The sequence below is a fragment of the Oncorhynchus clarkii genome, chromosome 17, assembly GCF_045791955.1.
Source record: "Oncorhynchus clarkii lewisi isolate Uvic-CL-2024 chromosome 17, UVic_Ocla_1.0, whole genome shotgun sequence".
Taxonomy (NCBI): domain Eukaryota; kingdom Metazoa; phylum Chordata; class Actinopteri; order Salmoniformes; family Salmonidae; genus Oncorhynchus; species Oncorhynchus clarkii.
This window is the reverse complement of record NC_092163.1, coordinates 32,934,723-32,958,360: the sequence shown is the minus strand read 5'-3', so window position 1 is coordinate 32,958,360 and position 23,638 is coordinate 32,934,723. Positions and strand designations below refer to the sequence as shown.

Here is a 23,638-nt window from a genome sequence, read left to right as displayed (position 1 = left end):
TTTGGGATACAACTTTATCTATCTTCATTTAGTTTTGGTTCAGGCGTTGTAAACTACTGCATATTATTGTCATGAAATCGGGTAATGTTCAATGCCATGGTTGTCATATTCTTATGAACTAAGTCGCTGTGATGCTATTGCAGTAATCTGACAACAGGGGGCCTGAAACAAGCCTGTAGAAGTTCAGCATGCCAACTATTTAAAGGGGCAGTGCAGTCAGGGATTTATATAAGTTGGAATAATACTGTGAAATTGTCCTTTTTAGCATGAGAGCTGTTGGAAAAGACTGCCTGAACTTATTGCATTTTGCTAAGAAACTATTCTTTCTTTGACGATTTTAACTCTGGCTTTTAATTGTTACCCAGAACTGATTTGATATTGAGATGAAAACGGCTGCATTGGACCTTTTATATTACTGTTTGGCCATTTTCTCCATAAATCACTTCACCGTCCTGTGTTTATCATTCTCTCCAGTCTCCACCAGACTACAGAGGTTATTTTACATAAATCACTTCACCTTCCTGTTTATCATTCTCTCCAGTCTCCACCAGACTAGAGGTTATTTTACATAAATCACTTCACCTTCCTGTTTATCATTCTCTCCAGTCTCCACCAGACTAGAGGTTATTTTACATAAATCACTTCACCGTCCTGTGTTTATCACTCTCTCCATAAATCACTTCACCGTCCTGTGTTTATCATTCTCTCCATAAATCACTTCACCGTCCTGTGTTTATCATTCTCTCCATAAATCACTTCACCGTCCTGTGTTTATCATTCTCTCCATAAATCACTTCACCGTCCTGTGTTTATCATTCTCTCCATAAATCACTTCACCTTCCTGTTTATCATTCTCTCCAGTCTCCACCAGACTACAGAGGTTATTTTACATAAATCACTTCACCGTCCTGTGTTTATCATTCTCTCCAGTCTCCACCAGACTAGAGGTTATTTTACATAAATCACTTCACCGTCCTGTGTTTATCATTCTCTCCAGTCTCCACCAGACTAGAGGTTATTTTACATAAATCACTTCACCGTCCTGTGTTTATCATTCTCTCCAGTCTCCACCAGACTAGAGGTTATTTTACAAACTCTATCGCTTCACCTTCCTGTGTTATTGCACAGTAATAGGATCATTTGAAATTCCATTGAATCAAGTACTTACAACAGCCTGGACAAGCCTATCTCAACCCAATCCTCGTTGCTCCCCAGTCGTTCCATAATGATGGTGTAACACCAGCACACCTGATTCAAATTAACAGCAGCTTGATGATTAGTTGACTACTTTCAGGTGTGCGGCTGTTAGAACTACATCAAATCTTTTTAACGGCTGGCCTAGACCACAGGTGGTTGGTGGACCCTTCATTTGGGAGGAGGGGGCTCGTGGTAATGGGCTGGAGCGGAACAAGTGGAATGGTAGCAAATACATGTTTGATGCCATTCCATTCGCTCTGTTCCACCCCTTATGAGCCGTCCTCCCCTCAGCAGCCTCCATTGGCCTGGACGTTAGTTAGACCTTCTCAGAACCACTATAAATATTAAAACACAAATATATTTAAATCATGCAAATAAGGAGGCTGCGACAACCTTGTGTAAAAAACATTTTTTTAATTATATTACAATTAAAGAATACACCGTAATACCTTCAAGTGTGTGCCAAAATGTTATCCAGCACCAGGTAAACTCATGTATCCATACATAGGAATTTATATAATATAGCACATCTTTTGAAAGCATATTACAACATCTGCTATTAAAGGAACATATTCACAGGTCTCTGGCACAGAACTCTCCCTACTCAGTGTTTTGCCTGACTACGATGCCAAGCTCCCTCAGACCCCTTCATCCTCTCCCTCCCTCTGAACCTAATCTCAACCAGCCCCCCCCCCCCGGCCAAAGTTCCGAGGCCCCTAAACTGTCTATCAACGAGACACACAACACCCTCGGGACTAAGAGTTCTCTCATGCCAACTCGACAACAAGACGACAACAAGAGAACGATCGCAGAACTCATAACATAAAAGAGGAAAGAAATCATTCCTATCTTCAGACGGTGCTCTAGCAATGTCACACAGAAAGAAACAGAAAGGACAGTAACGGGTTAGAGGGATTAAAAAGAGAGACAATGATACATTTGGGACTAAAATCTACATGTCATGTTGCTATTAAAGCTGATTTAAGATGGGATTCCATAGGTGTCTGATGACTGTCCGCAAGGGGGTGGAAAGGAAATCAAAGTGACTAGTTATTTGGCAGGAATCGGGTTTTCGTTACGGCATTATTCGATTGTTTGTTCATAGAGCTGCACTTGGAGAGGACAGAGGACAGGAATGGGTTCTATTTGTCTCTGAAAGTAACTGTCAGACCTGAGCTCAAATAGGAAGATTTCAAATACTTTGCTTGTTAAGTCTGCCTGCCAGCCAAATGGGTGGGATTTGCTCTTTTGGGCCCATTCCATTAAAAACAGGCAGACAGCCACAATCAAACACAGCTAAAGTGTTTTCAGAGATTTCACAATACTATTTGAACCCAGGTCTGTTGACTTTCCCCTTGCCTCTATACAGGCTTCACTTGTTTGGTCTGAGCCTCAACCTTATTTCACCCCAATCTCTCCCTCCCACCCTCCTGCTGACTCCCTTGGCAGCAATAGCCTGGCAGACAGACTCAATCATCATTTTGCTGTGCTTTTGTGCTTTAAAAAAGAAAAATCAAACACACTTGGATAAATTTCAGACTAGATGATTTTTAAAGCAGGGATCAACCACCTCTCGGCTTCGACAAAAGTCAACACATCTTGATTGATAAGTGTGTCAATCCCCCCCCCCCTCCCCCCCGCTCTGACGTTTAAAGGAAGTTTGTTGGACAGCACCATTGATTACTTTTACAATAATGTTGTTTTTGCATTGTGAAAAGGTTGAGAGTCGAGCACACATCTTTCAACCGATACTTTCCCCAGGCGTTTCCAAACTCATTCACAAATCAACACATTTAGTGTTCAATGCCTGTCGCCAAGTGATTTGCTCGACAATCTCTGTCACACTTTAAGTACAATCTCTCTGGTTAAAAGAAAACAACGTTATTTTCAAGGCACATCATTGAAAGAAATTCCATAACCACCATCCAGCAGTCTTATTCCCTGAAACCTAGTGAGCGCAAGGCTTTGAAAAGGCCACGTCTTTTCAACCAAAAAAGTCATTTTCAACACAAAATGTACATTTTTCAACCAAAAAGACGTCTGCTTAACGTCTTTTCAACTTCTTTTGCTCCTACATTCAGTATCTGAATCAGTATCCTCCTCTGCTAATACACCCGCCCTCCAACCACTCACTCTTTCTGAACGTGCGCTATGTGCATTATAAAATGATGTTGCTGAACATGAGAAATCTCATACCTGGCCCAGGTGTGTTTCCGTTTACTTAATCATTGCCTCACATTAGCTGATGGGAGGTTCTGTGCAAGACAATATTTAGTTTTCATTTGACAAGTTTTACTCAGTTGTTCATTTCAAAAGCAAACTGAAAGAGTAGTACATCTGTGCTCCTAACAGTCGTAGGTCCTTGACATGAATGTAAACTCAAGAACTGTATCTTTCTCGGTTAGTTTCTTTTCGCCCTCCTTCAGTGTATGGAGAGAGTTCAGAGGTCAAATCCATCAACAGAAATGTTAACATTGTTGGTCACAAAATGAACCACAGAGTCGAAGCACGAACCTGGCTTTTTCTTCTTAATTTAAAACCCAAGCCTGCCTACCAACCAACCGCCCACTTCCTCTTTAAAAAGCACAAGATGGTCATATTGCTGTGTCTCGAGACGCCCCATGACCACCAGGGTCACGGTAAAACTATGGTAGTAGAGTAGAGTAGGGAAGGTGCCACCGGGAGGAGGGAGGGAGGAGAACACCACGAGCTGCCTTCATTGATTGGATTTCTCCTCCCTTCTCCTCGCCCAATGGTTTCCTGTTCAAAAACAAGTGCATTTCATAAACAGAGCTAAAACAAAATGGCTGCCACAACAACAAAATAAGCAGTTTAAACCCCTAATCAGGTTGACTGATTGAACCCCAATAATGACCAGCCAGGGCGAGTGAATGGAAGCTGCCATCGGGAGTTACCAGTATGGTCAGTGTTGACTTTAAGAGGCGTGGCAGGCAGGCGTCAAGTGGGTAGGGCGTACCTGGCAACCGCACCAGGGGTACACCTTGAGGAGTACTCGATGGAGGCAAAAGGGGCTAAAATCAGTTCTTCACGTGCCCCTTCTTCACTCAGGGAGGAGACAGATTTACCATTTGGCTTGGGGTGGAAGGGGTTAAAACAAAGTGTTCATCTACTCCGAAAAGGGGTGGAGCTGGGGGGCAAGGGGGTGGAGCTGGGGGAGTGTGTAGCAGGGTCAAGACCTGAGTAGGGATGGAGGGAGGAGGAGGGAGGGGGACACACGACAACAGTCACCAAGGCTCACCAAGGCACAGAATGACATTGGGGAGAGATCTAGAGAAGGGGGCAACCAGGTTCCTAGCTTCCCTGTTCTACACTCTCTCTACCTTCAACTAGCCTGGCCTTCTGTCTGTCTGCCTGTCATATATTTATATAGATATACTCTTCTTTTTTGTCTTTTCGTTAAACGACAACATTTAGGAAAATAGAATAGAAAATATAGACTACAGTATCACTTTCAGTGACCGATAGCTGTTTTTTTTTTCATTGCAACGTTTTTCTAAGTCTTTTGTGATTTTTTTTGTTTGTTCTTTTTTTGGTCAGACCTGCCAAGTCGTGGACTGGCCCTTTTTGGTCAGACCTGCCAAGTCGTGGACTGGCCCTTTTTGGTCAGACCTGCCAAGTCGTGGACTGGCCCTTTTTGGTCAGACCTGCCAAGTCGTGGACTGGCCCTTTTTGAAGTGTTGGAATGCCAAGCTCTAAGGATTACGAGAGAAACTCAGGCCTAAACGGTTAAATGTTCAGAAGGCCAAAGATATGCCTCTTCCGTCAATATTTTACACTAGTGTGCATGGCTTTGGAGACAGTGCTGTACATTTCTAAGAATACATTACATTGGTCTTTTACAATGTCCCCAAAGCTTCAGAAGTAGTATCTAGCTAACAGATATAGCAGAGAAAATACACTAATCTACCTTTGAGTTAGAGAAATGAAAGCATTGTTATGATTAGTTTTGATGCAATACCTATTCCTCTACAGAGAGCCGATCATTAGAGCTGGCTTTTTATTCTTATGCACTTCTACAACTTTGACTTGTCAATGTGTACCGACCGTGCACACACACACTTACGCATGCACGCCTGCATACACACACACACACACACACTTACGCATGCACGCCTGCATACATACACACACACACACGCATACACATACACACATCTAGAACTGTTGGAGCTAGGAGTAGACTGATGACAGCAGGGTAATAAATGGATCTATTAGTGAATAACAGAATGGTTAGCCTGATCCTGCTGATCCACTGTCTTCCCCTCCAAAATGCCCAGTTGTCCTCTATAACTTAGTAAAAGAGGACAATCATGCTGCCATTTTGGGACAAAATTGACCCACCAGAATCGCTTAAATGCCTGAGAAAGCAGTATCTTCCCGTGTTTTATTGCTACATCAATATGCTACTGAAAAGTAAAGTATGGTCTTCGATTCTGAGGATGCACCGTGTGTGAATATTTAGGGAATAGGGTGCCATTTCAGACACTTGCACCATATAGGGAATAGGGTGCCATTTCAGACCCACTTCTAGTGTCGTGTTCAGTAGTGTGGAGTAGTGGTTAAGGAACTCAGCCAGAGGGAGAGATATCAATGTGCTGCCCTTAGAAATATTGACCCTAATGGCCAGTACATTTGGTAACATTGATTGGGGTTTGCAGATTAACAAGAGATATGTTCCAATAGAACACTCCAATTCTTTTTTTTCTCCATCAGAAATTGTGCCTCATTCAAATGACGGAGTTGAAGTTTGTCCCCAGCTAATGCTCTATCCTATACCACACACACACACACACACACACACACACACACACACACACACACACACACACACACACACACACACACACACACACACACACACACACACACACACACACACACACACACAAACAGAGTTAAACACACACGCTGAGTTCCCATTGACAAGTCAAAGCTGTCTGCCACCACACCACAGAGGTCCCCAACAAAACCACAAACTGCTCTGCTATATCCGAGCCTGCAGCCACAACAGGTAGAGAGAGGTGAGGGAGGTCTGGGGGTCAGGTTAGGCAAGATAAGCGGGATAAGGGGTGATAGGATAGGGGTGAGGTAGGGTGTGGTGTAGGGGTTAGGACAGGAAAAAGTCAGGAAGTCAGCCACGACAGGAACGTCTACAGTCTACTTCCTGGTTCCAGGGAATAAGCGCCAATGGGGACATTGGGGAGGGGGAGACCACAGCCGCTGTTTGCTGGGGGGGTGGCTGATGACCGCGTAGCGTGGGCTGGAGGGGGTGCGTGCTGGGGCAATGTTAGGGGGGGTAGGAAGGGAATAGGAGGGTACGCGGGGCTGGGGTCATAGAGGGCTGATTGGAGGTGTGGCCCTCAGGGGCCCCCTGGTGGCCCCTAGCAGTGGTGCGGCTGCAGTCTGTGTGAGGAATGCTGTGTGTAGCTGGCGTCGCTGGAGCTGCTCTGCAGGTTGTAGTCCTCCTCCTCCTCGCCGTCCAGGAGGCCGTCGTCACTGATGCTCTCGTCCACGCTGTCTCCCTCGCCCTCGCCAAGCTCACCCTCGCCCAGGGGGGACTCCATGCCTTCAATGTCCACCTCTGCATAGAGAGAGAGGGGGACAGACAAACTGTTATTCTCCACATTTCATGGAATCAAATCAATAACTACAACAGGACTTTCAGAGAGATAGAAACAAAAACAAAGAGAGAGATGGAAAGGGAGAGGGAGGGAGAGAGATGGAGTGTGTGTGTGTGTGTGTGTGTGTGTGTGTGTGTGTGTGTGTGTGTGTGTGTGTGTGTGTGTGTGTGTGTGTGTGTGTGTGTGTGTGTGTGTGTGTGTGTGTGTGAGAGAGAGAGAGAAAGAGAGAGAGAGAGGGGTACAAAACAGCGTTGTTGTATTTTGTTCGTGTTGAACTTTGGGCACGTACACTGAGGAGCCCTCTCTGTGTGTCGCCGGGCGGATTAGGGCCGGATTTAGACGGCCATTAACTTTGTATAACAGGCAGGTCTCTGTACTACCTCCAGTAATCCCTCCCCCTACTGATAAACATCCCCCACGTGTTTACCACCCTCATGATCAGTAAACAACAACACCCGTCTCCTACCCAGGGGCCTCCAGGAGTCAAGTAGGAGAGATACTGTATACATTTCTTCCACTAATTGGTATGTTGACAAATCAAATCAGATTTTTTCACATCATATATTTTTCAGAGCTGATCTGATTGGTCAAAAGACCAACTAGTGAGAAAACATCAGAATTGGACTGCATGTGCAAACGAAGCCATAGAGCTTGGTCACCTCGGTTCCCATTTAAAAAAATGTCTGGAACGTGGTCATTTGAGAGAAGCCATCCATGTCATCGCCCAATAAACGGTCATTTTGAGAGTTTCATACAAAAACTTTGAGGGATTAACTTAAATGAACTTCATTTGGGATAAGCAGAAGGAGTAGAAAGGGCATCTTTAACTGCACCAGCCCCTTATAGCTCAGCCTAGATCCAGCCTAGTTCCAGTCTAGCTCCAGCCTAGTTCCAGCCTAGCTCCAGCCTAGTTCCAGTCTAGCTCCAGCCTAGTTCCAGCCTAGTTCCAGCCTAGTTCCAGTCTAGCATCAGTCTAGCTCCAGCCTAGCTCCAGCCTAGTTCCAGTATAGCTCCAGCCTAGCTCCAGCCTAGTTCCAGTCTAGTTCCAGCCTAGCTCCAGCCTAGCTCCAGCCTAGCTCCAGTCTAGCTCCAGTCTAGCTCCAGTCTAGCTCCAGCCTAGCTCCAGCTTAGTTCCAGTCTAGCATCAGTCTAGTTCCAGTCTAGCATCAGTCTGGCTCCAGCCTAGTTCCGGTCTAGCTCCAACCTAGTTCCAGCTTAGTTCCAGCCCGGCTCCAGTCTAGTTCCAGTCTAGCATCAGTCTAGCTCCAGCCTGGCTCCAGTCTAGTTCCAGTCTAGCATCAGTCTAGCTCCAGCCTAGCTCCAGCTTAGTTCCAGCCTGGCTCCAGTCTATTTCCAGTCTAGCATCAGTCTAGCTCCTGCCTGGCTCCAGTCTAGTTCCAGTCTAGCATCAGTCTAGCTCCAGTCTAGCTCCAGCATAGTTCCAGTCTAGCATCAGTCTAGCTCCAGTCTAGCTCCAGTCTAGCTCCAGCCTAGTTCCAGTCTAGCATCAGTCTAGCTCCAGTCTAGCTCCAGTCTAGTTCCAGTCTAGCATCAGTCTAGCTCCAGCCTAGTTCCAGTCTAGCATCAGTCTAGCTCCAGTCTAGCGCCAGTCTAGCTCCAGTCTAGCTCCAGCCTAGTTCCAGTCTAGCTCCAGCCTGGCTCCAGTCTAGCTCCAGCCTGGCTCCAGTCTAGTTCCAGTCTAGCATCAGTCTAGCTCCAGTCTAGTTCCAGTCAAGCTCCAGTCTAGCATCAGTCTAGCTCCAGTCTAGCTCCAGCCTGGCTCCAGTCTAGTTCCAGTCTAGCATCGTTCTAGCTCCAGCCTGGCTCCAGCCTGGCTCCAGTCTAGTTACAGTCTAGCATCAGTCTAGCTCCAGCCTGGCTCCAGTCTAGCTACAGCCTCTGTGTTTAGTAATACTGTGAGTGACAGCAGAGTAGCTTGACCTTGACCCCCGGGCGTGACCTCTAAACCAGGCCGTTCTCAGCAGGAGTGTGTGGTCTTCACCAGGGGTCAAGAGGGGCGTTGTGTGTTTACAGGTGTGTGTGTCTGTGTGTGTGTGTGTGTGTTTGCAGGTGTGTACAGAGTAATGCACTGGCCTGTAGTTCTCTCAGGCTCTGTACAGATTGAGGTGTAGGCAAAAGCACTATAGGAGTCCATCAAGTCAACACTGTGTCCAGAACAGACAGGGAAGGAGAGGCATCACAATAGACTAGAGCATGGTAGAGGGAACTAGGTTGTATCATGGGCCTGGAGGCTTCAGGGCAGTATCCACTCTATGTAGTAGAGGTTGAGGTCAGGCAGAGTCCTGCACTGAAGCTGTGGATAGTATTGATCTTCATTACATGTGGATCAGTGCTTCTGCTAGATAAGGAGTGGTTCAGTGGACTACTCAGCTGTTTTAAGGAACAGTTATATCAGATCAAGTGAAGAGGTCAGGGCCCCTCAAGCCGAGTCAGTGGTTTTAACGAAGCTGCGAACAATATAGAGAATTGTTCTGTATAACTTGGCTTGGTTATATGCAGATGGGGTCGGTGACCTGTTTGCATTATGTATGGATCAGTGGCTATACACAGTATAGGGATTTGTGTGTCTGTACAGATGTAAGATCTTAATTTGATCACCCTGTTGCAGGAGAACTATCTTTTGCAGGAGAATACTTGTTGTGTATTTGAGGTTTAAAAATACTTCTAAAGTTTGTTATTTCCACTTTGTAATTTCAGACCTGATTTCCCATTACAAAAAATGTATAAACCCCTACAAAAATATAAATGAATTATAATCCACATAATAATTCACATTTTCCTGCTGTAGCAAACTGGCTCACTGGTACTGGTAGATCATTGGCTAAGGTAATGCAGTGGTGTATAGGGGTTCTGTTTGGTGCTGTTTGGTGATGTTTGGTGCTGTTTGGTGCTGCTTGGTGCTGTTTGGTGATGTTTGGTGATGTTTGGTGATGTTTGGTGATGTTTGGTGCTGCTTGGTGCTGCTTGGTGCTGTTTGGTGATGTTTGGTGCTGTTTGGTGCTGCTTGGTGCTGTTTGGTGCTGCTTGGTGCTGTTTGGTGATGTTTGGTGCTGCTTGGTGCTGTTTGGTGCTGTTTGGTACTGTTTGGTGCTGCTTGGTGCTGTTTGGTGTTGTTTGGTGATGTTTGGAGTATGTTTGGTGCTGTTTGTAACATACTATATCTTGTGGAATAGATTAATTCTGTGCTAGAAAATACTGAGTGTTCTACTTAAGAGCTGCAGTGCTGCCAGTTCTTGCTCCCCTCCCCTTGACCACTAATTAGTTCATTTACGGTCATTGACTTGACCTAAAGAGTCCCCACATCTGGTTCTATTGATCCACATCAGTTGTTAAATCAAAGGGGGGTCAAAGGATAAATGGAAACCACATTCATAGGTTACTAAAGGCTTCAGGGAGTCACGTGTGTGTGTGTCATGCTTATGTCCCAGCGTACCTTGCTCTGAGTACCTTGTATCTCGTGTGTCATGCGGGTGTCCCAGCGTACCTTGCTCTGAGTCGGTGGAGATGGTGGAGCCTAGGCTGTCGGTTCGGGTACGTTCCACGCCTCCAGGCATCACCAGCTGTTCCAGACGTCGTTTGAGGTAGCGGTGCTCTCTCTGGAGCTGCTCTTTGGTGTTCAGAGCCTTTCTGTCCGCCTCCTCCAGCTTCTACAGGGGAAACACACACACACACACATTTATAATGATATTGGGGCACACACACACACACACACACACACACACACACACACACACACACACACACACACACACACACACATACACACACACACACACACACACACACACACACACACACACATTTATAACGACATTGGGACACACACACATTCATAATGACATTGGGGCAAACACACATTTTACACTTGACAGACGTGTTCAAATACATGTGCATTTGAGTATCTGGTATTTAAAATACTTTTTCTGTGTATTTCAGTATTTTCAAATACACAGCCCAAAACAAGTACTTTTATTTGAGTATTTGAATGGTTATTTGTAAAAAACAAATTGTCTACCAAATTGTATTTGACAGTATTTTCAAATACTTATTTCAAATACTGTTTTCAAATACCTGGGTTAAATGCACAGGAGTGTATTTTAGTCAGTGTATTTTGAGAATTTAAAGTGTATTTCAGTGTATTTTGAGAATTCTGATTGCTTAAACTCAGCTGTTTGGAGGTTGAGCATTACGCACACACGTGCATGCTCTCACATTAGTGATTATAATAAGGAAGTGAAACCATAGCAACAACATGACTTCAGCTGACCCAACGGCAGATATTACTCACACACTACCCAGATTGCGACACAATTCCAACCAAGGGATTTTTAAACAGGGGAAGAACAAGAAAATGATACCAAGCGCTGTAATCCCGTGCTTTTAGAGATTCCTACTAGCCAAACTAAAACCGTAGATATTATAGCACCAGCACACCAGAGGACAGGCCTATGTATCGTAAACAGGATGTGAAGAGTTAAATGAGGGTTTTTCCACCGACCACACGCTCTCACCCACACAGTCCGTGCAACAGCTGTGGAGAACTAGACTGTAACCATCTGAAGTCTCCTGCATCGCAACGGTAAAGCCACAAACTGGAATTCGTTTGGCAACTAAAGTACAGCCCTGCCACTTGGTTTGGTAGAAAGTTGAGGGACCTGGTTAGAGAAATGTAACCGTTCCCAAATTCACAGATGAAGTTCTATTCTTTAAGACTCAGTCCACTGTCACTTCAGATTGTAGCTTTAATGCAGGAAGTAAACAATGTTGTAGCGCTTGCGGTTTTGTAGCGGTTCCAAAAAGAGTATCCACTTCCCTTCATAACGGTCCTTCTGCGGTCCTGTTTACCGACCGTATTCAGCTAACGTGAAATCAACAAAATTGTCCCATGTCATTGCATTTAGGTTACAAGTTGGGTGAAAAAAAGACTAAATTAGGTTGATTACTTTTTTCAAATCCAGTCAGTTTCCCACGCTGATTCAATGTCATCACCATTTTTTGGTTGAAAGGACATTGAAACAACGTTGATTCAATCTGTTTTTGCCCAGTGGATTGTCACTTGGTGTACATGAGCTGCAACAAGTAATGAACTGTAGAGGGGGCTGACCCAAAGCCAACCCCAAATCCAATTATAACGTTCGACCTCATGTCTGAAAATCATCCCCATCTGACTCCAGATTTTTTCTCTCGATGTTCTAGAAGTTTCTCTTTGTTGACTTATCATTTGTAACAAGCAAGGGGGCTTTCTTTCTTCCCTGGTCTAGGGGATGGGAATGCTACTTTTTGCACGCTTGCCATTTTTTTAGGGCTTAACGGCTCTGATTGAAAGATTAGAGTATGTTTTCTTATTTTAGGAGAGCGAGAGAGAGAGAGAGCGAGAGAGAGAGAGAGAGAGAGAGCGAGAGAGAGAGAGAGAGAGAGAGAGAGAGAGAGAGAGAGAGAGAGAGAGAGAGAGAGAGAGAGAGAGAGACTTAAAAAGAAAGATGCAGAGAGAGAGAGAGAGAGAGACAGAGAGCGAGAGAGACAGAGACAGAGAGAGAGAGAGAGACAGAGACAGAGAGAGAGAGAGAGAGAGAGAGAGAGAGAGAGAGAGAGAGATACAGAGAGAGAGAGAGAGAGAGAGAGACAGAGAGAGAGAGACCGAGAGAGAGAGAGAGAGAGACAGAGAGAGAGAGACAGAGACAGAGAGAGAGAGACAGAGACAGAGAGAGAGAGAGAGAGAGACTTTAAAAGAAAGATGTAGAGAGAGAGAGTAAGTGCCTGGCGATGCAGGGAGACTCTGAGGAAACAGCAGCTGAGCACTGAGCCTCTGAGGTAGGATCAGGAGGTACTTCCTGAGGACAGGGAGACATTCCTGACCTACTTCCTGTCTGTCTGTCTGTCTGTCTGCTAGTGGGTAACTCTCTGGGGTCCTTTAAAAGGAAAAGGAAAAGCTCTGATGTAGTAATTTATTCACCTCTGGAGTCCGACTGGGCCCAGTGGCATAATTATGACTTATTATGATTACAGTACAGCCTTTCAAAGGCCTGTGGTTTTGTGATTTGACGTTCAAGAACTTTCAGTTTCCGTTGTTCTGGAATTACAGTAGAAGATTATGTCTGTGGCCCGTAGAATTACAAACCATAGAATGATCTTCCAAAAGACACCAAGTTTGGTGACATCATATCATGTTCATTCTAGTAATTGTACTTCTACACTGACGTCCCTGATATGGCAATTCTAGAAGGACGCATTTAACATTCAGCGTGGCTCTGGTTGTGGTTGTGGCTCTGTGTGGTCGTGGTACCTTGATGTGCATCTTGGCCCTTTTCAGCAGGCTCAGTGTGGTGTGTCTAGTGCTGTCCGGACCCAAAGGAACCAGCTCCTTCAGCTGCTCAAGGTACAGCCGTAGTTTGGCACGTCTGTAACACAAACAACCAGAGGTGGAGAGTGGTGAGGGAGTGAGTTGAGTCAGCAACATGTACAGGAAAGGCTCCTACACTGCAGGGTCAACACATGTGAACTAGAGAGATCCTTTTGAAGTTATCTGCTTGGTAGAAACACAGAGGAGCACAAATGCACGCAGAGACTGAGAGTAGATGGCAGAGCTTCGCTAGAGAGCGATCCTAATCGCGTGACTGTTCTGTTGGTTTTCAGTGTCATACTTTCCTCTGGAACTCAACCACAATGCTTATCAGGTGGGGGGGGGGGGTCAAAGTGAAACATGCTGGGAGCATACACATCCTGGTTGCAATGTTCATTCCGGCAGAAAAACAATAGTCCAAACCCCATGTCTCTACCATATGTGGTTCCAACGTTACAGACGATTCACTCTGAGAATGTAGCATGTTTACGGTGATAGGAATGTCAGCACAGGCATGATCAACAAGGGGTCACTGCTCCATAGAACTCTGTGGCGCTGCTCCAGGGCAGAACGGCGCCAACGTCCATCGTCAACTGACAAGCTAACTAGTGGCTGCAGGTTCGGGAGTGAAAACATGGGCTTTTTCTACATGAATTCCGCTGAATACAAAACTAAATAGGGACTAAATATATATTTATTTACAAAGAGTATTTCCCTTTAAATTGCCATAGAAACGTCCCCTGTCAACATAGATTGATCGCCAATATAGACAATGAAAGCCAAGGATATCAAGTTGATTTTGATTGGTCCAACCAGCGTCAACACCAACAAATGGTACCACCCCACAACACCAAATATGGAAGAGCTCCAACCAAGAGTGGTGCAGTCTAAACTAACAACTGTCCCAGCAAATTAACGCTCTTACTTCATCAACACTGGCAAGGACACGTATATTAAGGTTTTAATATTGTAGAGAACAATCTAATGATTCATTCTATGTAATGTATAATGACGTAGGGCAAAGAAATCTAGTGTTTGACGTTCATTTTGTAGCACCCTCTTGAACTGCCCCGTTTATCTCTACGTTGTACGGTGAACGTCCTACACTCTATAACACCCAGCTTCCCCAACTGCTCTTATCACACACACACACACACACACACACACACACACACATCCACTTTCTATTCTCCATACATCCCCACACACACGCTCCCACACACTCAAGCTTGTGGACGGAGTGTGTTGAGAGAGTGGAGAGGGTCGAGCGCAGGTCGCACGCACGCACGCGCACACACACACACACACACACTCCTTCTGCAGGTTTAATGGCCTGTCCAAACAACACAGTCATGCAGGTTGCATAACCCCCGACAGCCGCAGTGTGTGAGTGTGCTTTCTGTCACATTATGTCATAGTACAGAGAGAGACAAAGAGAGAGAGACAGAGAGAGGACAATATGCTTGTGTTGAGCACTGCCTCTGGTAGCAGGAGAGCCAAAGAGATGGGCTACGTCCCAATCGGCACCCTATTCGCTACATAGTGCACAATGTGCTCTGAAAAAGTAGTGCACTATCTAGGGGATAGGGTGCCATTTTGGGATAGAGGCCGGGGCCTTTTACGTCAACTCGTGAGCAAACGGTTGCCCTAACGAGCACCCGAAATTAATTGTAAACTGAAAATTGAAAAGGGTAATCAAACATCAATAATGTGTGGGCCTTTTGGTCTCACAATGGGGGGAGGAGAGGAGGAGAGGTGGTGCAGGAATACAAGCTGACCATTTATGACCAGCCAGGGATGAAGAGATGATGGAGGGATGGAGAGATGAATGAACGATGCTCGGGCAATATGCTAGAGATGATACTCCACCACCATAAAACATGAAATCAACATTTAAGGAGAGATATTATCTTGATGCATGTTTTAATCAACATTTAAGGAGAGATATTATCTTGATGCATGTTTTAATCAACATTTAAGGAGAGATATTATCTTTATGCATGTTTTAATCAACATTTAAGGAGAGATATTATCTTGATGCATGTTTTAATCAACATTTAAGGAGAGATATTATCTTTATGCATGTTTTAATCAACATTTAAGGAGAGATATTATCTTGATGCATGTTTTAATCAACATTTAAGGAGAGATATTATCTTGATGCATGTTTTAATCAACAGTTAAAGCTACAAAATGTAAACTTTTTGGAGCCCGACAAAATGCACTTAAGAAATGTGAGTTATAAATCTGTCATTCTCATTGAAAGCAAGTCTAAGAAGCGGTACATTTGATCAATGTGCACTATTTCTAGGCTTCCCTTTTGGTTTTGTACAGCAGCTTCAAACAGCTGGAAATACAATATTTTTGGTTGTAGAACATATATTTCACAGCGGTTTAGATGGTACAATGATTCTCTACACTCTACTAGCTTGTTTTGTCACACTGACATTAGGCGAACCTATAGAATTGTATCAACCAGGAAATGGCGGATGCATGTTTTAATCAACAGTTAAGTACAGATCGTACCTTGATGTATGTTACGGTGGTCGTAAGCTTACAAATGACTTGGCCTATGTCCAGTCCCAAACAGGTCACGACATGGGCTACACATATCCAGGGCCTGACAGCCTGACACACTGACCTAAATATCACAGGGCCTATGGCTTTACTGTCTCCTCTACTCTCTCCAGGCTATATCTCCTCCTGCCAGACTCATGGCAACGCTGGCCAAGAAAAACCCACACAGGTGTTCTCAGAAAGACGTCGTAACGTGAGTCGACCGCCCCCAAAACCAAAGAGCACATCACACGGCCAAGGCATCTTTAGACCCAAAATGGCCGCTCTGTGTGTATATTGTACTGCAGTGTACGATCTTCAGAGAGAAAAAAACATTGACCCAAGGGGCCCCAGATGCCAACGCCCCAAAATGACCCCCTAACCACAGTCACACCAGTCAACAGAGAAAAGCACTCGATAATTTCATGACAGTCGTTTGAGTGATGTGTGGTAGAATGAACAAATGTAAAAGTACTTGCCCCTACACTGGATATGGGCTGTGTCCGATAGTGTGGCGTGTTACTGCAGCAGAAGAGAACAGAAACCAGTTGCATGAGGTTTCTGCATGATGCAACTTGATATAAACCTACTGTTATTGACACAACACTGGTTATGTCCTAGTGGGATCAGATCCTCCACTCCTATCCTATACTACTCCTATAGTCAGGTTGTGTCCTAGTGGGATCAGATCCTAGCACTCCTATCCTATACTACTCCTATAGTCAGGTTATGTCCTAGTGGGATCAGATCCTAGCACTCCTATCCTATACTACTCCTATAGTCAGGTTGTGTCCTAGTGGGATCAGATCCTAGCACTCCAATCTAGCACTCCTATCCTATACTACTCCTATAGTCAGGTTGTGTCCTAGTGGGATCAGATCCTAGCACTCCTATCCTATACTACTCCTATAGTCAGGTTATGTCCTAGTGGGATCAGATCCTCCACTCCAATCCTATACTACTCCTATAGTCAGGTTGTGTCCTAGTGGGATCAGATCCTAGCACCCCTATCCTATACTACTCCTATAGTCAGGTTGTGTCCTAGTGGGATCAGATCCACCACTCCTATCATATACTACTCATATAGTCAGTTTGTGTCCTAGTGGGATCAGATCCTCCACTCCTATCCTATACTACTCCTATAGTCAGGTTGTGTAACTCTTTTCATAGCTACTTTTATCCCATTTTGTCCAAAAAGGGGCTTTAAAATATATAGACTTGTATATAGACTTTTCTACTGTGTTATTGACTGTATGTTTGTTTATTCCATGTGTAACTCTGTTGTTTGTGTTGCAATGCTTTGCTTTATCTTGGCCAGGTTGTAAATGAGAACTTGTTCTCAACTGGCCTACCTGGTTAAACAGAGGTGAAATTAAAAATAAATAAAATGCCTTCTGTTTTCTAGGATAATGCATGAAGCTTTTCTTTGTCCTAGCTAGGCTTCCTTCCTTCCTCTCCTCCAGCTCCAGGCTTCTCTCCACATGAACAGTAAACTGGTTCTAACTGCAGACTGCCTCCAGTCTGTCCTCAGGTCATCCCTCCATTACAATCAGTCTAATCACAGACAGGCTGCTAGCTCTCTGGCTGAGGAGCCCAGCACACCTGGGTCTGTTGTGAACACGCACACACAGCTGCATGTACACACACAAGCAAACACACACTCACACACATGAACGCTTGCAAACACACACACACACACACACACACACACACACACACACACACACACACACACACACACACACACACACACACACACACACACACACACACACACACACACACACACACACACACACACACACACACACACACACACACACACGGGGTCCTTGTACTTATCCCAAGCTAGTTGTTTCTATTTCACGGCAGGGCGTTGCCTGTGTTTTATAGGAAGAGAGACCCTCTTCCTCCCAGCCCACTCCATTAGGAGGTCAGTATAAGACCCAGACAACAGAAGGTGAACCGTTAGACTAGCAGCCATCTTCTCTCCCCAACATCAAACATCGTTATTCCCCTCTAACATCAATTAGAATGGCACCTTTCACTTCAGTGTGTTTAATCATTGTGGTCTTCAGAAAAACGTACAGCTTTTCTATAAAAATAGTTGAGCAAAAACATCTTGCAGGTGCAGACAGGAATTCAGCTGAAAACGAGGGCCGTGTGAAAGTGCTCCAGCGCTTTCATTCCTATTTCTCCCAAGGGGGCACCTACCCCCCCCCTAATACGTTACCCCACCCTGGCTGCCAACACCAACACACCCTCCTCACCCTCCACCCCACAGGAGAACAAGTGTCTTCAGAGGAGGATCAGGGGTGGGGGCCTCCACCCCACCACCTCCAACCTGCCCCACTCTCCCCACTCCCCAGCCCACATGAAGCAGCTGGACCCAGGCCAGGGGAGGCCAGAGGAAGCGGGCAGGAAGGAGGCCGAGGGCCGTGGCTGGGGTCCGATCTGGTGGTGGAAGACTACTTTCTCCTCTGGCTGGAAACATCCGCTCAGTGTGCTCAGCTGCACTAGGCAGGGCTCAGCGAACACATCATCCGAGCGTAACCCGAGCCAATGGGCGACCATCTTGGCTCTATGAAAAAGAAAAAAAACAAGGCGTAGCCCCTCTATAGTCCCCAATTCCCCTCCTCCACTCCTCCTCTGGAGATTTACCACTGTTTATTTACCTGGAGTCAGTTCCAGATCCACACCTGCACAGAGACCTGGTCTTTAGTATCCTAACTGTCCTGAGTGATCTGACCTGAAACCAGGTTCTGTTTATCACAACAGCAGTGAAACAGAGTTCTGTTTGGACACCTCATACCAGGTAAACACAGACCTAGCTCGGAGGGGGAGAGAAACATCTGTAAAGTATTTTAGGATGAGATGATGGATGGAGTTTGCCGTTATGTCATTCTCCAATAAATGTTTCATTTTATCCCCCCCCCCCCCCCCCATTTTAAAAAGTAGATGATTATTCGATTAGACTTTCCCTCCCTCTCTTTCTGACCCAAACCTTGCATGTCAGAGGCTATGAACCAGTTGTTCTCATGCCTGGTCACCTCGCTCCAGAAATCTCTTAGTGTGTGTGTGTGTGTGTGTGTGTGTGTGTGTGTGTGTGTGTGTGTGTGTGTGTGTGTGTGTGTGTGTGTCCCTCCCTGACAGATCCTTGCTGTTTCGTACTTCTGTTTGTTATTAAACCAGACCCTGGTCACTCAATATTCATCAAGAATGCCTGGCTGACACACACACACACACACACACACACACACACACACACACACACACACACACACACACACACACACACACACACACACACACACACACACAATAGTGTCCTTGAAAAGGGATGCCCATTTCATTCTGTTCCCGATACACAACGTTGAGACCGAGCTACTTCACATTTCTCATTCCAATTCATCAGGGTGGGTTGAAAATAGTATCCCCTTTTATGTTCATGTGAATAGGAACCTTTGATGATCCAGACAGCAGACATGACAGAGAACTGGTTGATCTGAACACACTATAAGGTGCTCATATTTACCTATGGTCAAACCGGTCTGGGAACACTTCCCCCTAACGACCCGTATGAATGGAAACACATCAAGGTATGGTAGCATACAGACACGGCTGTATTAACATCAGAAACATATATATATATATATATAGCTACATAGAGACATATATCTATCTATGTCTAAATATCTATGGTTGACATTATAGTGAGTCTAAGGGCTTGTGACATAAGGCTCTAAAATGGATTATAAAGACTCATATGGTTATTAGCCTCCAGGCAGTGCTGTAGGTCTCTGGAATAGACTATAGTCCCCCTCTCTGGTGGAATGTAAGGGTTTGAGGTAACAAGACTGTAAAGCTGGCTCTCTGGACTGTTGTGACCGCGAGAGGCGCGGCCCATTCACGGTCACGTCCAAGAGGAAGCCACCTGACCGCTGTCATTTGCTCCCGAGATTGGGCTCAGTCGGGTGGTTCATTTTGTGAATTACTCTGATTTTTTTTTTACTAAACCCTTCCGTCCACTCACTCACTCACTCACTCACACACTCACTCACTCACTCACTCACTCACTCACTCACTCACTCACTCACTCACTCACACACTCATTCACACACACACTCATTCACACACACACTCATTCACACACACTCATTCACACACACACTCATTCACACACACTCATTCACACACACACACACACACACACACACACACACACACACACACACACACACACTTAAAGGCTTAATGCCAAACACAAAGCAAAGGCTTAATGACAAACACAAAGCACCCACTGGGAAAAGCGATCCCCAACTCCCTTCCTTCAGAACACTGTGTCCACATTCTAATCAGTCCTACTTAACATAACCCACTACCCTAACCCAACTCCCTTCCTTCAGAACACTGTGTCCAGATTCTAATCAGTCCTACTTAACATAACCCACTACCCTAACCCTCTCACTTTGCTTTGCTTGCTTTACGTTATGGCTTTTTGAATGACAACAGCCCATAAATACACACACACTCACACATATACACACCGACCCGTGGATGCGGAGGAATGAGCAGCACGCCTGCGCCTGGCGCTGGACCAAGCCTGTTCGTTCTAGTAAAGGTCAGGGGTCAGCAGAAACACACTGCTGCGATGTTTCCCCTCGCTCGCCAGGCCAACTCGGTTCGTCATGTTTGGCCTGGAAGGAGAAAAACCCACCCTGCCGTGCCTGACACGCTTGTTTTGACTTCAGAACAGAGGCCGAGAGAGACGTCCACATTGTTCAAAGAATAAGAGAGGAGGAGAAAGACATGAGCTAAATGTCCAGTACAGGAGGGAACATAGCCTGACTGGCTCTGGAAAACATACTCCGCCATCCTCTTTGTTTCTAATTCTGACCACTTCAACTCAAAACAGAACCCCTGGTTCATCTGGTGACAAAAATGGAAGCCTCATTCCCTTTAAATTGATACTAAGCTGTTTACCAGATATGGGTCATGACATTACGACACACTCCGGGAAAAAAACCCTCTTAAAAGCTTCATTTAAAAGCCGAAAACGTTTAACCTAAGTAGTTCTAAATGCCCCCACGGTGTTAGCCTACTCTACTTCAAGTAGTGTAAGTGGTGTAAGTGGGCCTGAGCTGGATCGCCTGTATCGTATCGCCACGGTGGGTTTATGGAATTTTGGGGTTGCCAAGTATGGTGAATGGTTCCACATCTGGCAACCAGACAGACAGACTGAAGGGGGAGGGAGAGGGGACGGAGAGAGAGAGGGAGAGAGAGGGAAAGAGGGGAGAGAGAGTGAATGAAAGAGAGAGAGAGAGAGAGAGAGAGCGAGAGAGAGGGAAATAGGGGAGAGAGAGAGGGAAAAAGGGGAGAGAGAGAAAGAGAGAGAGAGACAGGGGTCTAAAGGAGAGAGAAAAGGAGAGAGAGGGGAAGTGGGACAAGAAAGAAGAGATCAAGTCCCAGCCTGGGGGCTAGCAGACACAGAACACAACACAGAACACAGCCCTCCTCTCCTCATCAGTCTCTCTCTCTGTCACCCTCTGGTCCTCAGCCCCTGCCCAGGCACACATGTTTACATTAACGAGAAAGAAGAGAAGAAGAGATCTGATGGGCCAGACCGCACCGTCCTCAAAAACAGCGGAACGGAGAGAAAAACAAGAAAAGAGAGACAGTCGTCCCATGTGAACGTGTCTTTGTGGTGAGACACAGCCCACGCCATCAGTGGTGTAGTGGAGGGCAGACGTAAGTAAACATGGGTTCCACACTTGTTTCTTTTGCTTGACAGTTTACACATTGAAAGTACAGGGTGTGTTGCTTTACTCACCACCACTGGCGATAAGAGTTTACCCATCAACTTTTTTACCACAACATCACTGCAAGCAATGTACTGTATGATAATAGAGAGAAAGGAAAGAAAGAGAGAGATAGATAGAGAGGGGAGAGAGAGTGAGAGAGAGAGAGAGAGAGAGAGAGGGAGAGAAAGAGGGGAGAGAGAGAGAGAAAGAAAGAGGGGAGAGAGAGAGAGAAAGAGGGGAGAGAGAGAGAGAGAGAGAGAGAGAGAGAGAGAGAGAGAGAGAGAGAGCGGGAGATAGAGAGGGAGAGGGATAGAGAGAGCGAGAGAAAGAGGGGAGAGAGAGAGAGAGAGGGGGGAGAGAGAGAGAGAGAGCGGGAGATAGAGAGGGAGAGCGAGAGAGAGAGAGAGAGAGAGAGAGAGAGAGAAAGAGAAAGAGAAAGACAGGCGAGAGCGATAGAGAGGGGGGTCTAAAGGAGAGAGAGAGAAAGAGAAAGAAAGAGAAATGGAGAAGGAGAGAGATAAAAGACAGGCAGACAGAGGGAGATGATTTCCTTTCAGATATGAAATGTCAGTTCTCTGGAACAGACAGTCAGGCTTTATTTGTTTTCTGTCAGCGAGGACGACACACCCACTGTGAGAATGTATGCGTGTGTGTGTGTGTGTGTGTGTGTGGAGTGTTTGGTGACAACTGTGCGAGGCGAGACAGAGACACAATAGGCCCCATCAACACACACACACACACAGACCTGGCCACAGAAACAAGGGCTATGAGTCACGAGGCTCCGTCTTTAGCACGCAAGCGACTGAAACCTGCGTCAACACAGCAACTTAGCAAAACAACACAGTGTACGCCAAGGAGTGAGTGACACGGTCAACGTGGCTAGCTGAATTAGCCTACTTCAGCAGGAAATGCCTAAGTCTCCACACACGTTTTGATTTGTCTCTGTTGCCATAGAAAACAACTGGTTTATTGTTGTTCAGTCGTTGGTAGTATTTTCATGTCTAACTGGAATTTCCATGTCTATTGGAATGCCTTGTTGCGATTGGTTTCGTTTGTCTCTTTCCAAAACTGAAACTAGCCCTGGGGTGACTGAAACTAGCCCTGGGGTGACTGAAACTAGCCCTGGGGTGACTGAAACTAGCCCTGGGGTGACTGAAACTAGCCCGGGGGTGACTGAAACTAGCCCCGGGGTGACCGAAACTAGCCCGGGGGTGACCGAAACTAGCCCGGGGGTGACTGAAACTAGCCCCGGGGTGACTGAAACTAGCCCCGGGGTGACTGAAACTAGCCCCGGGGTGACTGAAACTAGGAAACTAGCCCCGGGGTGACTGAAACTAGCCCCGGGGTGACTGAAACTAGCCCCGGGGTGACTGAAACTAGCCCCGGGGTGACTGAAACTAGCCCCGGGGTGACTGAAACTAGCCCCGGGGTGACTGAAACTAGCCCTGGGGTGACTGAAACTAGCCCGGGGGTGACTGAAACTAGCCCTGGGGTGACTGAAACTAGCCCGGGGGTGACTGAAACTAAAGCACGTCAGATTAAAAACACCTTTGATTCAACATGCGCTGTATATACAAAGGTACGTGGACACCCCTTCAAATAAGTGGATGAGATGTTCGACGAGCAAGTGTCCACATACTTGTTGGTCATGTAGTGTACCTCTGTCGCGTACAAAGCAGACGTAGTGTACAAAGCGCCAAAAAATAAGAACGAGTGAGAATAGAGAATAGGAAACGAGTGAGAATAGAGAATAGGAAACGAGTGAGAATAGAGAATAGGAAACGAGTGAGAATAGAGAATAGGAAACGAGTGAGAGTAAAGAATAGGAAACGAGTGAGAATAGAGAATAGGAAACGAGTGAGAGTAAAGAATAGGAAACGAGTGAGAATAGAGTATAGGAAACGAGTGAGAATAGAGAATGGGAAACGAGTGAGAATAGAGAATAGGAAACGAGTGAGAATAGAGAATAGGAAACGAGTGAGAATAAAGGAGTGTGAGAAGTCAAATGTCAGTTTGGAGATCGACCACCAGTTGTGTTCGATGAAGTGATGTGGTTCAAATCAAATGCTATTGGTCGCATG

At 45.7% G+C, this 23,638-nt stretch overlaps 1 protein-coding gene across 1 annotated transcript in view; it reads right to left on the bottom strand.

The window, feature by feature from the left end:
• Window positions 1-2,843: 2,843 nt before the first annotated feature.
• Window positions 2,844-23,638, bottom strand: part of LOC139370713 (max dimerization protein 4-like) — a 48,439-nt gene continuing 27,644 nt past the window's right edge. Inside the window, exons 4-6 of the mRNA XM_071110362.1 lie at window positions 13,144-13,258; window positions 10,345-10,507; window positions 2,844-6,799 (exon numbers count right to left, since the gene is read on the bottom strand). Of these exons, the coding sequence (XP_070966463.1) occupies window positions 6,600-6,799; window positions 10,345-10,507; window positions 13,144-13,258 (478 nt within the window). The 3' untranslated portion in view covers window positions 2,844-6,599. The remainder of the gene's footprint in view (window positions 6,800-10,344; window positions 10,508-13,143; window positions 13,259-23,638) is intronic.